At 37.3% G+C, this 16,217-nt stretch overlaps 1 protein-coding gene across 1 annotated transcript in view; it reads left to right on the top strand.

Annotated features, from left to right (window-relative positions):
• Positions 1-16,217, top strand: part of Adamts6 (ADAM metallopeptidase with thrombospondin type 1 motif 6) — a 214,240-nt gene that overhangs the window by 182,490 nt on the left and 15,533 nt on the right. Inside the window, exons 20-22 of the mRNA XM_041663714.1 lie at positions 1,005-1,134; positions 8,015-8,219; positions 15,176-15,352. Coding sequence (XP_041519648.1) covers positions 1,005-1,134; positions 8,015-8,219; positions 15,176-15,352 — 512 coding nt within the window. The remainder of the gene's footprint in view (positions 1-1,004; positions 1,135-8,014; positions 8,220-15,175; positions 15,353-16,217) is intronic.

Raw genomic sequence — 16,217 nt, 5'->3', positions numbered from 1 at the left:
ATTCAGCTTATATGTTTATAGTGACGGGGTGGGTGATTTCAGAGAACAGCTTTACTTGTGCTTTTATGTCCATTTCTAAGAGTCAATGTTAACAATGCCTTTTGTATCATTTGAAACACTTGTTTTTCTTTGGTATCTTGATTGATTTTGTCTTTTGATTCCTGATCCAAAACAAAAATATAAAAATCTCACCAAGGGTGTTTATAAATAGAAGTCTGTCTGTGTGTGTGTGATTGCATTTTGTGAAATGAGAGCAAGTTGTAGCAGGTATGTCTGCCAATAAATCATAAGCATATACTTAAGAATTTTGTAAATTGTAGAATGGAATGTCTTTAGTTATGCTAACAAAGTACATGGACTAACTTTTAAGAGCAAGAATAGTATTTTGTAAATTATATTAGCATGTATGTAACTCTTTGACAGTGATATAATCAACAGGTATTCACTCTGTTAAAATAAACAGGCCAAATTCTTATAGTCCAAAGTGGTACATTACATATGCAATCTAAATTTGATGAACTTTTTAGAGAGATGCAATCATAAATGGAAGAAAATAAGTGAAATGTATGGTGTAATGTATTCCTGATGAAAAGTCACCTTGTTTCCTCTTGTCCTAGAAAATGTCAGAAAGTAAATTAGTCCCTGTTGTTTTGTTTTAAATAAATATGCATCCATTGTCTTGTATTGAAATGCATATTAATACATTTTATCTCATGACATTTTGGAAAATGTAAGAGTTTTTTAAAGAAAGTATGAAGATGAACATAAAATGGAAATGATAATTGCAGCTTCAAAACATCTATAAATATGATAATATTAATTTTGCTTGAAATTTGAATATAATGACAGTATTTCTGTTCTTTTAGAGAAGTAGACAAGTGTTTCTGGAACTGATAGGACAGCAATGATCCAGTGAGGTTGACTCCCAGAAGAAAGCAATACATGTCTCGCCTTTTGGAAGGGAAACTACTCTCCATTTAATGATGCTTTTTCTTTTCTTAAAGGTTTCCAAAGACAAGAAGTGGTCTGTAAAAGATTAGATGACAACTCCATCGTCCAGAACAGTTTCTGTGACCCTGACAGTAAGCCACCTGAAAATCAAAGAGCCTGCAACACTGAGCCCTGCCCACCCGAGTAAGTATGACAAAAAGTGAGATTTCATTTCTTTGGCTGCAAGCAAACATTATGTATTCATATTTGCAAATATGCCCCCAATGTTTTGTAAAATTATATGGTAGTTTCTGCTGAGTGAGGCACACAAAGGAACAAGAGGGTTAGATCTTTTTTTCAAGGCCACTTCCTTTTCTACTTTTCTGCTAATCACCTTTATAAACTTATCTCAAAATAAATCTTAAAAGCTATAAAAAAACAAAGTGATGCTCAAAACCTATGGTCTAGGTTCTGTCCCAATTGTGTGTAATTGCGAGTTAAGCTCATCAAGTTGATTCTCTGAAAGTTGAGATTTTAAATATTATACTTGGCATCTGATTGATCATTTAGGGCCTCTTAAATGTTACTGGTTACACTTGTTTTTGTTTGTTTGTTTGTTTGTTTGTTTTTAGAGGTTTAGATAGTTATTAAGTATACATTGTTCTACTGGCATTCATGCCTACATAGCCAGAAGAAGGCGCCAGATCTCATTATGGGCGGTTGTTAGTCACCATATGGTTGCTGGGAATTGAACCCAGGATCTCTAGAAGAGCAGTCAGTGCTCTTAACCTCTGAGACATCTCTCTAGCCCTGTTTACACGTGTTTTATGTTGACCTGTGCTTCTTTATTTTTTAAACCTACTATTTTAAACACCCAATGCCTTGAAGATTTCAAGTCATTCATCATCTCATCTATAACAGAGGTTTACAACTTTCCTAATCTTTTAATATAGTTCCTAGAGTTTTGGTGACATTGCCAATCATAAAATTGTTTTTGTTGCTACATCATAAGTATAATTTTGCTACTGTTATATATTATAATGTAAATATCCCCTATGTAAGATATCTGACACATGACTCCAAAAGGGGTCATGAACCAGAAATTGAGACCAACTGATCTATACATTGTGGAGTTGAATATATCATTAAAAACTTTAAAAAAATTGTTTTATTATGTTTCTTTTTGAGACAGGATTTCTCTGTGTAACAATTCTGTCTGTCCTGGAACTCATTCTGTAGACTAGGCTGGCTTCAAACATACAGAGATTTGCCTGCCTCTGCCTCTCAAGTGCTGGAGTTAAAGGTGTGCTGCACCACTGCCTGGCTTAAGGGCCTTTTTCAAAATGTTAATATTAATTTCCATATTAATACATCTAATTCCTTTTCCTTTTTAGTTCTGAAATTAAATTCTTTGTTTAAAATTGGAGGTGGGAGGTGGAATTCAATTGAAAAGCATAAAGAGAATGTAAAATTAAGAAAGTTTAGTCTGACTAGTTTTTGTTTTTGAAAGATTTAAAAGTACGTAATTTTATATATTTGTTATTCAATTTTTCCTAGCACCTTTTTAGTTTCTTTTTTATTCTTTTGAATTCAAACAATAAAAGTGAATTTTGAATGTTGAGAACGCATATATAAGATATGTAGGTAGGTATTTGTATTCTAGGGATAACATTGTAGACTACTATGATTCAGTAGGACCCGTTGTGAGTGTGAAAGGAAAAAAACAGGCTCTTTTTCTGCACAAATGATGTGATATACAGATTAAAGTGAAAGAAATAACTCCTGTAAGACCACTGATAGTATTTTAATGTATGCTATTTCTAAGTGTATATATAATCAAATGGTATAGTCCATTCTCAGTATATTTTGAACATTTTCTTTTGCAGCATTTAGTAGTAATGTCATTGTATGTTTAAATAAAATTCTACTGTTGTTCAATCCTTGCTCTGTTTGAGCTCTTGTTCTCCTCTGATATGCAACAGTAACCATTTTTGCCACTAAAACACTCTTGTCCATGATTATATCTTGTGCAACATAAGGACAAATGCAATTTCTAGTCAAGTAAGAGAACATTTTAGTATTTGTGACACATTGCCAAATTTTTCCCCCAAAAGATTTTGAGAATTTACACTCCCACTAGCAATACATGTATTATGAGATTTCACTGAACTGAATACCAAACTTGGTTTTGTTTTGGTTTTTTTTTTTTGTTTTTTTTTTGTTTTTTTGTTTTTTTTGAAGCTGATCCTCACTATGTAGCCCTGGAACTTGCTATATAGACCAGGCTGGCCTCAAACTTAGAGAGATCTGCCTGCCTCTGCCTCCAGGACCAAGGAGGTAAAATAAATCCATGATATAGACTCATGTGGTTGAAAAAAAGCAAAACATTAATCTTAAAGGCTACAACTGATAGGAAGCTGGTGTCCCTGTGTAAGAAAAGGAAGCTGAGCTGGACTCAGCGAGAAAGGACAAGAGTCCAGTCTAGTGCTGTGTTTTAATAGCAATAATGTCTCTGTATATTACCTTATGTACAGAATCCTTAATGTAAATATTATTACTTAAAATACCATGATTTTTAAGTTTGTAGAAACCAAACAAATAAAAACAAACAAACAAAACCTATACATTGTAGTAATACTGAGACCAGAGTTTAAAAAACATCAGTTAATCAATAAAATGTACACAGCACTATAGTTTGGTTTCTTAAAGGCTATCCAAGAAAATAGATATAAAAATAACTATCATTTAAAAGTGTAGTAAGAAAATTATAACCAAACATATTAAAGAAAGCCCAGAGCAGGAAGAAATTATTTGTTTGCTTGTACTAGGGACTAACTTAGGGCCTTGCATGTGCCAGGCAGGAGCTCTCCACTGAGTTACATTTCTAGCCATTTTTATTTATTTTTTTTTTTTGCAATCTATTTTCAAATTAAGTTACCCAAGCTAGCCTGGATTTATCCTATATTTCCAGCAAGCCTCCTGCTTCAGTTTTCCAAGTAGCCCTATGCCACCAGGCTCAGTTAAGAAATTTATTTATTTTTTCAGGGGTTAGGTTTTATTTAATAGAATCTTTTATAGTTTAATGTTTGAAAATCATTTTGAGTCATTGAACCTCACCCATGGACAACTCTAATTTGTTATTTTAAGTTTAGAAAAAGATTCGTGAGCATTCTCTATAAAACTACGAAACTTGAGAATAGGAAGAACCATAGAATAATCTCAGCCAACTCTCATCATTTCACAGATGAGGGATTTTAATCTCTGGTGATGTTTTTCCCATTATACCAGACATCACTAGCATTCTAAGTTACAAACCAAATGTCTAGTGGCACTTCATGTGTCTGGCTTCATTTGCTCCATCAACGCATTCCCAGTTGTCACAGCTTAAAAGATGCTTATTACACTCATGTTTAAGAACTGAGGACATTTTTTGCTTATAGAATGCTTGTGGCATATGGTTCTCTCCAATCTTAGTTCCACTTCCCAATTAGTTGAAGAATTGTTTTTAAACCTAAGAATGCTGTAGCATTTTCTAAGTAAATAATAGGTTATATAATTGCCTCTTGTTGATTAAAGATGATACTGCCAAATTCTGAAGATTTTTTTCTTAATTTTGTGATGTGTTTATAGGGGAAAAAGTGTTGATTGGACAAATCTGGAATAAAGGCTGGAAAATCCTTTGTCTCTTCCATCCCCACAAATGTTTATTGAACACACAGTTCAAGACTGTGTTTTTCTTCTAATATAACTATTTAATAACAGTTTTCTTTTTTTACTTTTTCATTTTTTTAAATAATAAAGAAAAATGATTTTATGATGAGCTCTTCAAAACAGTCTGGTTTTATCAAGTTTGAATCAAAATTTTATGTAGTTCCTCTTTTTTTTCCGTCCTTTGTGTATTTTTTCTTAATAATAATCAGTAGAATGAGATCAGATTATACAAGGGACAGCAGGCAACTCTGTTTTCAGAGATTCAACATGAATTGTGTTGTACTGCATGCCTGTAGTCTCAGAACTTTGGGAGACTAAAGCAGAATTTTGGGGATTCAAAGCCACTCGGGTTCATAGTGAATCCAAACCAATCTGGGCTACAGAATGAGACCTTGTCTGACAAAAGCAATTGAACAGAAAAGAGCAAACAAATCTCCCCACTTGAATAGTACTAATTTTATCCCTAACAGATGGTAGACATTTTGATCACTAGATGCTGAGAAGAAGCCAGGTGTGGTAGCACACACTTTGATCCCCACACTCAGGAGGCAGAAACAAATGGATCTCAGTAGGTTCAAAGCCAGCCTGGCCTACAGAGTGAGATCCTGTCCCAGACCAAACAAAAAAACACCTCGATGTTGAGAGGAAAGAATCAGTTCTGACATGTCTCAGGCTGTAAAGGTCCAAACAAACAGCCTATCCTCCCAGAAATGGTATTTCCCGGAAATATATTATTACAGAATCTAAAGGTGAGAAAACAGAAAACAAAGAGCAAGGCAGCAGTGTGTCCACCATTTAGGGAAGGAAGAGGAGAGAAGCAGTGATTCTAAAATAGACAGAGGGCAGGGGGACTGAGACAGCAGTGGGAAGGCTGCAAAGTTTATTTCAGTAATTAGACCATGAATCAGCCTTCGGAGAGACACAGGAAGGGATAATACAGTGTACAATGCAGCCGAAGCCAGACTGAATGTGAAGCTTGCGATTACAGTCAGGAAGGAAATCGCCAGAGCTTAGCTAATAATTTACTTCCACATATTCCAAGTTGATGAGTAGAGTGATAAATTCACACTAGAATGCTGAGGAAATACTATTGACAAATAGTAAACTAAGTAACTATTAGAACTAGAGAGGAGCGCTGGCCCCGTGCGCTAAAGAATGGCCATGCTGCCTGGGAGCACCTGTGTTTAATTTGAAGGTCTCCATCCCTCTTGCATTATGAGACCTAATGAGATCATGGCTGGAAGTGGTATGACTGACCTTTTTGGGGCTGAGTTATACACATTTCTGTTTTATCCCCTAATCTTGGTGATGAAATCACTATTGCAAATTGAATCAGTGTTTCACTATGGCTGCCATGCAAGTGATTATTCTCAGTACACATTTTCCTGCTTACCAAATACAGGATAATAACTAACAACGCAGGATCATGTTCATTTATGGAAAACAAAAGAATAAGGAAAATGACTTCACAGAAAAGCTATGGTGGCACTGAATTTTTTTTAATTAACATTAAATTATAATTTTAAAAATAAATTTTAGGTAAAAAGTTTTTGAGTTATGAGATATATTTTAAGTTTGAAAACTGATTATGGTATTTATCAGCCTCATTTTCTCTATAAATAGTGATAAAACAAATAATCTTATGCAAAAGCCATTTTGACGTGGTGGGATAAATGCAGTTTTGCATTAGGATACTGGTACTCCAATGTCTCTAAGGCATTGCCTTTCATATATAAAACCTGAGAGTAGACTTTAATCAGGGAAGTGGTGAGGAATTAGTTCTTGAGCTTTCCCCCTTCCTCTCCCTGGTTAGTTTCATACCCAAAAACATAAGCATGAGAACTGCATGGTTTATAATCATAGATTGAAGAAAATATCTTGTGACATATGTTCTGTTTGTGATGATGTTATTGGTGAGACTGAGTGGAAATGAACTCATGGGGAATGCAGTCTTGCTTCCATTGTTGCTCTTTTTGCGACTTTGAAGAACTGTTTTCCTAATATGAGACTGTTTTTGTCCTGTAAAATAAAGCAGAATACCTTGAACATGGTAGGCATTCAGCAAATGCTTACTAGAAATACAGTGATATGTTGGTCACGATTCTGGTGGCAAACAATTAAAACTTTAATAACTGGCATGAAGTGACTTCAGTACATCAGATTTATATAATAAAGCTCAGGAAAGTGTAGGGTAGACTTCCTAAAATCATGGACTTCCCGGCTCCTCTGTTTGAGTAGTAACATGGCTACAAGCAGCTCTAGATATGTGTCCTCATGCACTTTTTTGACAGGAAGGGAAAGGATCCCTTTTGCCTCCGCTGACATACAAAAACTCTAAATAGAATTCTCTTTGACCTGAACTGGGCCATGCTTCCCACTCCACCTCTTAGTAAAATCCAGGAGAGTGACAGCGCAGAAGTAATACCAAAAAACCTTCTTGAAATTGTGCACTTATGCGAGTTCATTGATGACTTTAAACAAGAGAAGAGGGGTGGCATAAGTGCAGGACGTGTTTAAGGCGTTTGAGTTTCTTCCTATACTAGCTGTGCAGAAACATGAAGCTGTTTCACCCCTTTTCTATGTTTTGATAGAAGTGACTTAGGGCTTTTCAGAAGATTATTGTAAGTACAGATACCTGGTCTTTCTCTTATCTGTAAGGACTGGGAAGTCCTACTACACTTGGGAGAGTTTATTTCTGGAAATTGAAAGACACATCCCCAGTTCCTTTGGAGTTTAGCACATGATCCTCACTTGCGGGAGAAGTGGCTACAATGTCATTATAATAAAAGTCTTTCCTGTTTCATGCTTGTTAATTGCAGCCTGCACTCAGCAGAGTGTCTAAAGCACCTAGCTAGAGTTCCCTAGACCTTGCATTAGTGTGTGTTCTTTTCACATTCAGAATGTCCAACCAGCAGCTTAAAATTGGCATTAGTGAAGTATTTACACATTACAAAAAGAAAAGAATAAATGGCACAAATCATAACTCTGTCCCTTTTGTGGATAACCAGTTGTTGAACCTTCACCACCGTGTTCTAGAACTTTTAAATATATTATTTAATCCTCATGAAAATCTTATGAGGTAATTTTTATCTTCAAAATTTTATGTTAAAAGAGACAGAAAGCAAAAAGTTTGAAAACACATCATGCTTTATTTGTTTGAACTTAGCTTTTGCTTGCTTCGAAGCCTACACATTGCGCTTTAAGTGTCAACTGACAGCCAACAGTGATTTGCTTAATGGCTCTTGCATTGACATTGTCCTATCAACTACCACTGAGCTGCTAGCTTTTCTGGCAAAAAAGTCCTGAAGTCCACTCAGCTAGAAGCCTCAGGGCACTGAAGCCACTGTTTTCTGTATTCCACGTCTTGCTTCAGATGGTTCATTGGAGACTGGTTGCAGTGCAGTAAGACTTGTGATGGCGGGATGCGCACAAGAGCCGTGCTCTGCATCAGGAGGACTGGACCAGCTGAGGAGGAAACACTGGACTACAGTGATTGTCTAACACACCGGCCCATGGAGAAAGAGTCCTGCAACAACCAGTCATGTCCACCTCAGTGGGTAGCTTTGGACTGGTCTGAAGTAAGGAAATCTGGAGCTGCATGTTTTGGGATGTCTTAGTTATCAATACCAATGCATTTAATGTTTAAGCACACCTGAGTATGGGGATTAGACTTGACACATAAGAACTACCTAAAAGTGAATTTGATCATATTATATTTTATTATTACTTGCCCAGCGGTAAGAGACTTTTGGAGAAATAAAAACTCAATGAGAAGCTCACCATTGATTTAATTAGAAATACTTGTAAAGTGAATTTGAAATAGCAATATAGTGGATACCCATAGGGACTGTTCTTACTGCTGCTCCATAAGCTCAGCATCAGTGATATGTAATTAAAAACCGAAATTTGTGGGTGGGTGGGTCAAGAATTTTTCTTACCCTGAAACATACTGGAGATCAAGAGATGCCTTTTTTTAGTGTTTCATTTCGAAGGCTTAGATTTTTTTATATTTAATTTTTCCAAGTAATAGCTTATTACATGATTATAGGTATGAGTTCTTTACAAATTAGTTGTAACTTGTGATATAACCATACTTTTTGACTTTTTTTACATTTACTTGAGTGTTGGGGGAAGGAACACTTGCTACAGTGCATGCTTAGAAGTCAAAGCACCTTTTACAGGAGCTTCTCGCCTTCCATAATGTGGGAATTAAACTCAGGTCGTCAGGCTTGGCAGCAAGTCCCTTTATCAACTGAGCTATTTTACTTGCTTGGGCAGTTTTAAATTACATGTATTTTTTGATTTGTATGTGACTATGTATACATGTGGACTTGCTCATGCCATAGTATGTATGTAGAGTCCAGAAGACACCTTGTTGCTGAGAGCTGCCATGGGCGTAGCAGGTGACAATTAGTGTTAAGCAGGTTGGCCCATCAGACACATGATTCCTTGGTGGGAAGCATCATCTAGAAAGGCTGCAGGGTCACTGGCTGTGGAAATCAGTTGCTCCTGTCTGTAATTTATCACATGAGTTACTTCATTTCTTCCCTAATAACAGCTTTGGGTGTATTCCCACTGTTTTGTATTTATCTTGTGAAAATATTCCATCTACTGGGCAAAAATATAGCTGTGGATGGTCAAGAAGATGACACTTAAGCTTCATAATTCTGATGAATAGAAAAAAATACTAGGATATCTTACATTACTCAGACTGACATAGGATTCTCAGTCACAGAGACAGCCTTTTACAAAAATAGCTAATGCTAGACTCTAGAACAGATTCAAACCAGGCTGGTTGCCCCTGGAGACAAATACCTGGTTGCCCCAAGAGACAAATACTTGAAGTCATTTTCTCAGGTGTTGTTTTGCTGATTCAAGGTCGGAGTTTGAAGCAACTTTAGTCTGCACAGACTCCCCAACCTCAAGGTTCAGCCAATTGTTTACTGTTTGGAAACCCTCACCAACTTAGAGTCTCCAGCCAGGCCAGGGTTGCTCACTGGCTGGCCATTGTGAAACTCCTAGCCTAAGAGAAACTACGTGACTTATCTTGGGTTTTGAGAATGGGTTGGGCCCTGAAAATATAACTTAAAATTGTTCGGAGTTTGGCTGTGGGAAAGATCAGAAGCAGCAGAGAGTGGCAGCTGGGCAAAGAGAGAGGGGCGAGAGCAAAGAGAAGGATGTAGAGCTGATTAGGGAGACATTTCTGAGTAGAGCATTGGAAGGAGAGATGTAGAGCTGATGAAGAAGCTGTGGAGAGTAGCGAGAGGGATTTTTCAGAGAGTTTTTTTCAAGATAAAGAGAAAGTTACTATCAGAAGCAGCTGTGTTTCCTTATTTTTTAACCATCAGATAGAAAAGTTTAGCTCAAAGAAAGATAAAAGGTATTTCCTAAGAAGTTTAACCCTCACCACCTTCATGGATTTTCTTATTTACCTTAGTACTGACTGGGGGCTGGTCTCCCTAAGTTACAACTTGTGGAAGTCAGTTCTTTTCTCCCACTGTGTGGGTCCTGGTGATTGAATTCAGGTAGGCAGTCTTGATAGTAAGTACATTTGATCACTGAACTATTTTACCAGCCCTTCATCTATAATTCTAGTTTCTTCTATTTTTTTTTTAATCTGGAGAAGAAAAAGGGAGCTGAGGGATATAGCATACCAAAGTTCAAATTAAGTATTATTTATTCATTTATCTTATTATTTTATGTAATCTGACTAAAATAATACAAGACAAGGGCACTTAAAAATGATCTTGTGGAAGATAAGGTTTTAAACAATTAGCTCTTGACCCATCAGTATGACAACATGTGTGTGTGTGTGTGTGTGTGTGTGTGTGTATGTGTGCATGCGTGTGTATCTCTATACCTTCCTAATGTTGTGACCCTTTAAAAAGTTCCTCATGTTGTGGTGACTCCAACCCTAAATTTTTTTTTGTTGCTTCTTCTTAACTGTAATTTTGTTAATGTTATGAATAATAATGTGTGTCTTAGGCAACCCCTGTGATATAACAATTCAACCCCAAAGTAATTGCAACCCACAGGCTGAGAATCACTGTGCTATACACATTTCCCATAGAAGAACTGAATCCTTCTGTAGTGTTAGTTAATGTTAAGGAGAGTGGGCACCTTAAAAAGAATTCTTTCAAGTCAATAAAACAGGATGTGTATTAGACTCTGTTCTATACTATCCTGCTAGAAACATTGTGCCTTGTGCTTTGAACATTTCAAGGAGTTCTCTTAAGTTTGTCAAATGCAAACGAAAAACTTAAAGACTTTCCTTTAGGAATCTCTGATGTAACGGTTCCCTTACTCCTTGAATGGCCTTTGTTAAATTAGTCCATGAGTTGATGGTCATAATGGCCATAAGCCTTTAACTCTAGTGACTGGATGACAAAGGCAGACTTATCTCTATGTGTTTGAGGCCAGACTGGTCTACATAGCAAGTTCCAGACCAATTGAGGCTACATGGAAAGACCTTAAGCTCCCCCCCTTGGATTTCTAGTTTATGTCAAACATATAGAGATTGATATGATATAGTCTGTGATTGTAGAAAAGAGATTTCTTTTACCCCCATGAATTTCTGAATTCACCTGAAAATTGAGTGCATTGATAACAATAGCCATTCTGCATATTTATGACTATCCATGCCCAGGATCCTTAGGGAAATGCATAAATGTTGACCAGTAATGGTGACAAATCTGTTACGGTAAAAATCATCATGGATTCATATCATTGGCTTCAACAGTTTGAGGTGTCAAGTCTGTAAGTATAAGAGAGTGCTTCCTGGGGTTGGCACTGCAGAGAGGATGAAAGGACCGAGAAGGCCCAGGAAAAGAAGAAATATTCATGCAGTAACTAGAGCATGGTGTGATAGTGTTTGATAACAGGGAATTGTGAGGTATGTATGCATCGCTAAAATAGAAGTGCACAGCTGAGATGTTCAGGGAGATACTCCCTAATATCAGGATTTGTATTCATCTCCACAGGGGTTCCAGGCTTTTGTGGTCCCAAACAAGGAATTTGACAGAGGCATGTAGATAGTAAAAAGCAAGGCTAGAGATTTGTTAGAAATCTACTAGAAGAAGTGGGCACAGGCAGAGAAAGATTTAGAAGTTCCACGGCGATGCTATACCAAAGATGGAACTTTGAGAGTTACTTGCATAGTGTGGCTTTCTTGAATATGTTCTGTTACATGTAGTTCTACATACACCTTCATGCATCACATGTCTCTTTAGCCTTTGAAATCTCCATTCAAGAATGTGTATTAAGATTAAAGTGAGCCATAGGTCACCTTCAAACTCTCTGGAGTGTATCTGTGACAGCGTCTCTAGCCAGTTCTAGTTGGCTTCAGATCTTCAAGAGGACTTAGTCTTCTTTGCCACCCTTAGGAAGTGGTTTCTGTTCGCTGATTTTGTGCCATCTGTATATGGCACCTCAATCACTCACTTCGCTGCTTTCCTTTCTTAAGAGGAACCAGAAATAGGATCAGAAGCCTTTTTGGTTGTTGGATTTGAGTATTGAAGGACAATTGATTTGAAGAGAAGAAAGCTGCCTTAGAAATCTGAACAGAAACACAAAATAATATAATGCATATGCCAGTAATTCCTTCAACTAGAGACAGGAAGATTGCTGTGAGTTTAAAGCCAGCCTGAGCAACATAATAAGTAAGTTCCATTCCAGATCAACCTGGGTTACAGAGGGAGTCCTTTCCTCAAATAAGAAAAAAAGGCAAAAAAGAGAAGAGAGGAAAAAGAACACAAAAGTTGTACCAAATTGCCCTTAAAAAGAGAAACAAGCAGAAACGTTTGCCAATGGGTAAAATAGGTTCATTTCACATTGTCATCGCAGTTTTGTTTTCAGACAAAATAACCAAATACAGTCACCTTGAAGAAGGAAACTTTCAAATGATGTTTGAAATCAGTAAAATATAAGGTTCCTTCTGTATTTAATTTCACACTGATTATACTTAAACTTCTTTGGAATTTTTATTCTATCTAGTTGATCTTTGAAGTGATATTCTCAGAAACTCGGAGACATCCCTGGAGTCTGCCTGCACAGACATGCAGGCTGAGGACACGTTAGTCATGTTTCTGACATCTTGTTTACAATAACCGAGTCAAAGGCTTAGGGGAAAGAAGTGCTGGGAAGTAGGGTGCACACGTTGGGACTAGCACTTTAGAGAAAGCATTTAGTAGCCGCTATTATTTCTCCCCAGATGACCTAGGAAAACTATTAGGGGCAGAGCATAATTTAAGAAGTGTGGACATTATTGTCTAGTTGAACAACCATCTTTATTGCGATTATGTTTCAGTCAAGAGGGAGGAAATGGCTATTGTCTGCCATTCCTGTTTATCTAGCAAAGGTAGGCTTTCCTTTCCTTACTTACCTGGAAGCCTAGGTCTCCCCTAAATGGGTTAATGGAAGAAGGATAAACAGCACCAAAAAGCCAGTGTGCGAGCAGCTGAAGAGTAAAGCGCAAGCCCTGGTCCTCGGAGGATCAGCACTCTCATGTGTGATTAGGTGGCTCTGGAGAGAGCAGAAAAATGTATCCTGTTTTCTTTTGACACACCCTTGAAAACTCTCCTGCTCCTTCTGCTCGCTCCTCTGATTGCATGATCAGAAGGATTGCTGGGCAGTTACACTCTAAGTGACCCTGTTCTAAATGGTATCCCCCTGCCTTTAGTATTTTCTTAGAAGTGATTTGTTTTATTTCATTTTATTATCATGCCTAAGTAGGACAATATTTAAAGACCAGAGTTGACAGTCAGGCTATAAACATGGAGTATTTGTGGCTAGCTCTGCAGGGCTGAGACCCAGTGAAGTCATTGAATAAGAATGTGTGAACACTTCTCAGCTTTTGACCAAGATCAAATGGAATAAGTGTGTGCAGAAATGTGCAGTAGTTCCCTTTAATCCTCAGGGACCCTCATGAGATGCCTTTCCTCTGCTGTACATATAAAGTATTGTTGTGAGGTAAAGACAGGAAGCAGAAGTACTAGGAAGTAGTAAGGTATCATGTGGGAAATGATGTTTGCATGAAGTGTAATCATGGTGGTGGAGATGGAGACAAACCACAAAGGTGGAAAGAGCTGGATCAATGAGACCAGACGGACCATTTGGGAAGAGTGAGGCAGCAGTTGACTGGGAAAGCGAGTAAGAGATCAAGGTTTTTGACTCTTGATTTTAACTCCTAACCCTTTCCTCCTCTGAAGGGACCTCAGAAGAAGTACATGTTGTCCTTGAAAATACATCTTGATGAGTCTTTTTCTAAGCTGGAGGAAATGCATTCACTACGGATTCATTGTTATAAAGAGACTATGTAGAATCCATGATTTTTTTTCATCTAAAAAAAGCTTCAATATTTTTCTCCTTCTCTGTGCCAGTATACCAGACTCAAAGACTACACCTAATAAAACAAGTCAAAAGACAATGATGATAAAGCACACAAGAATTATTTTATGCCCACTCTCATAATATGTGACATTAGCCTTGTGTTCTCATGCATGTCTCCTAAATAAGAATACAGGCCTTTGACCTTGGATACTCTCGCTCATTTTCTTTCATGACCCCCAACTTTAATCCCACTCTATAGAACAATGGTTCTCAACTTTCCTAATGTTGCTTCCTTTAATACAGTTCCTTATGTTGTGGTGACCTTGAACCATAAGATTATTTCATCACTACTTCATGACTGTAATTTTACTACTGTTGTGGAATGTAGTGTAAATATTTTTGGAGATAGAGGTTTGTCAAAGGGGTTGTGACCCACAGGTTAAGAACTATTGCTATAGCATCTCGGGAAATATATTTGGATGAAAGATATGAATCACAGCTCACACATGTGTTTAAGTTCTCAATTGACTAAGAGGAAGAAGAGTATTTGGAGGAAGGGTCCAGAAAATATCCATAGAACTTCAGTCAGCCACTGCAGTGAGTAGGTGACTTAAAGAAGCATTTAGAGACAGGAAAAGGAAAGGATTTGTGACCTAGTAAGAAGTGTTGCTTTCTCAGTATGAAGAATAGACATCCTATTCTTAAGTTTGTGACTTAAGGACAGGGAGAAGTCCAGATTATTTGTGCGATAACCCTGTGCTGCAGCCATGTGTCCTTGACTACCACACAGTGGAAATATTTGATCTACTCCACCACCAGCTTGCTCTGCAAAGACACGTTCTTGTGGTCTACTAATAACATGAAAGTTCCCTTTCAAAGACTACACCCAGCAAGTAGGCTTCCACATTCCAAACTCAGCAGACTCTTATCACAGCTGAAGGAGGCCAAGGCTGGGGAAGAATGGAGGAATAAGCCTATCCCTAATAAAAGAAGAAAATGTTAGCCAAGAAAAGCAAACATTGAATTTAGCTCTTAAAGACCTTGGGGAAAAGATTAAAGTACTTCCCCTTAAACTGTTGAAGGAGCTTCATAGTGAGAGCTTTTTCTTATAATGTGTATTGTATACATATGCACATTTACTTCAATAGTCTCTTCACATTTTCCTGTATTTAATCTGTTGTTATTCAATATTTGTTTTTATTTCCAGTGTACTCCAAAATGTGGTCCAGGATTCAAGCATCGGATTGTTCTGTGCAAGAGCAGTGACCTTTCTAAGACATTCCCAGCTGCACAATGTCCAGAGGAGAATAAGCCTCCTGCTCGCATCCGCTGCAGTCTGGGCCGCTGTCCTCCTCCCCGCTGGGTGACAGGAGACTGGGGCCAGGTATGGCAACCAGACTGTGGGGTCTTTTGAGACATTAACCTAAGCTTTCTGATCTGATCCTTGTGAGGGCTCCAGACAGGAGTGAGGAAATTCATGGAGATTTCCCTGTGGAACTATGCAAGCCCTTGAGACCAGCTGTGGATACATACGCCTTAGCCACATTTCTCCACACCTGGAAACATTCCGCTCTATTGCTATTATTATTATTCTTATTGTTATCATTTGGGCTTTTTGAGACAGGGCCAAAACTCTTGTGTAGGCCATACTGGCTTCAAATTAACAATCCTCATGCCTCAACTGCTAACAGGGATAACAGACATGCACTACCATCCAAGCCCCAAATACCCCAAATTTACTTGTTCTTTGGATCCTACCATATCAAGTTCAAAGTAACCAGACTCAATAAGCAAAAGTGTAAACAACTACGTCATTCCAATCCTACTTCTTAACTAATTCAATAATAAATCAATTAATACCAATATCTTAACTTTTCTACTCATAAACAAGATAATTCCTTCTACCTTCACAGAGTTGTTTTGGGGGCCTCAATTAAAATAGTGATATGATTGATAAGATATAAAAATTAATGCTTACACTTCAAATTACTTTTGTCTGATAGATACTATGATTTAGGAAACGGTATATAGAACTTTTGACATGTCTTATTTATATCAAACTCATTTTTTATTTTTTAATTTCTACTTTTCTTTTTTAATAATAGAAAAATTTAACATTTATTTATTGTATGTGATAGAGGTACTAAGATCAAACTTGGGTCATCAGTTTTGGCAGTGACCCCCCTTTATCCACTGAGCTTTTTTGCTGGCCCAGTTTCTATTTATTCCATATATATGTGTATAGGTAC

Source organism: Microtus oregoni, unplaced genomic scaffold (genome assembly GCF_018167655.1).
Source record: "Microtus oregoni isolate MIOR12 unplaced genomic scaffold, Mior012 000014F_ref0000157, whole genome shotgun sequence".
NCBI classification, from domain to species: domain Eukaryota; kingdom Metazoa; phylum Chordata; class Mammalia; order Rodentia; family Cricetidae; genus Microtus; species Microtus oregoni.
Note: the sequence above shows the minus strand (reverse complement) of the source record. Positions and strands in the feature narration are given on the sequence as shown.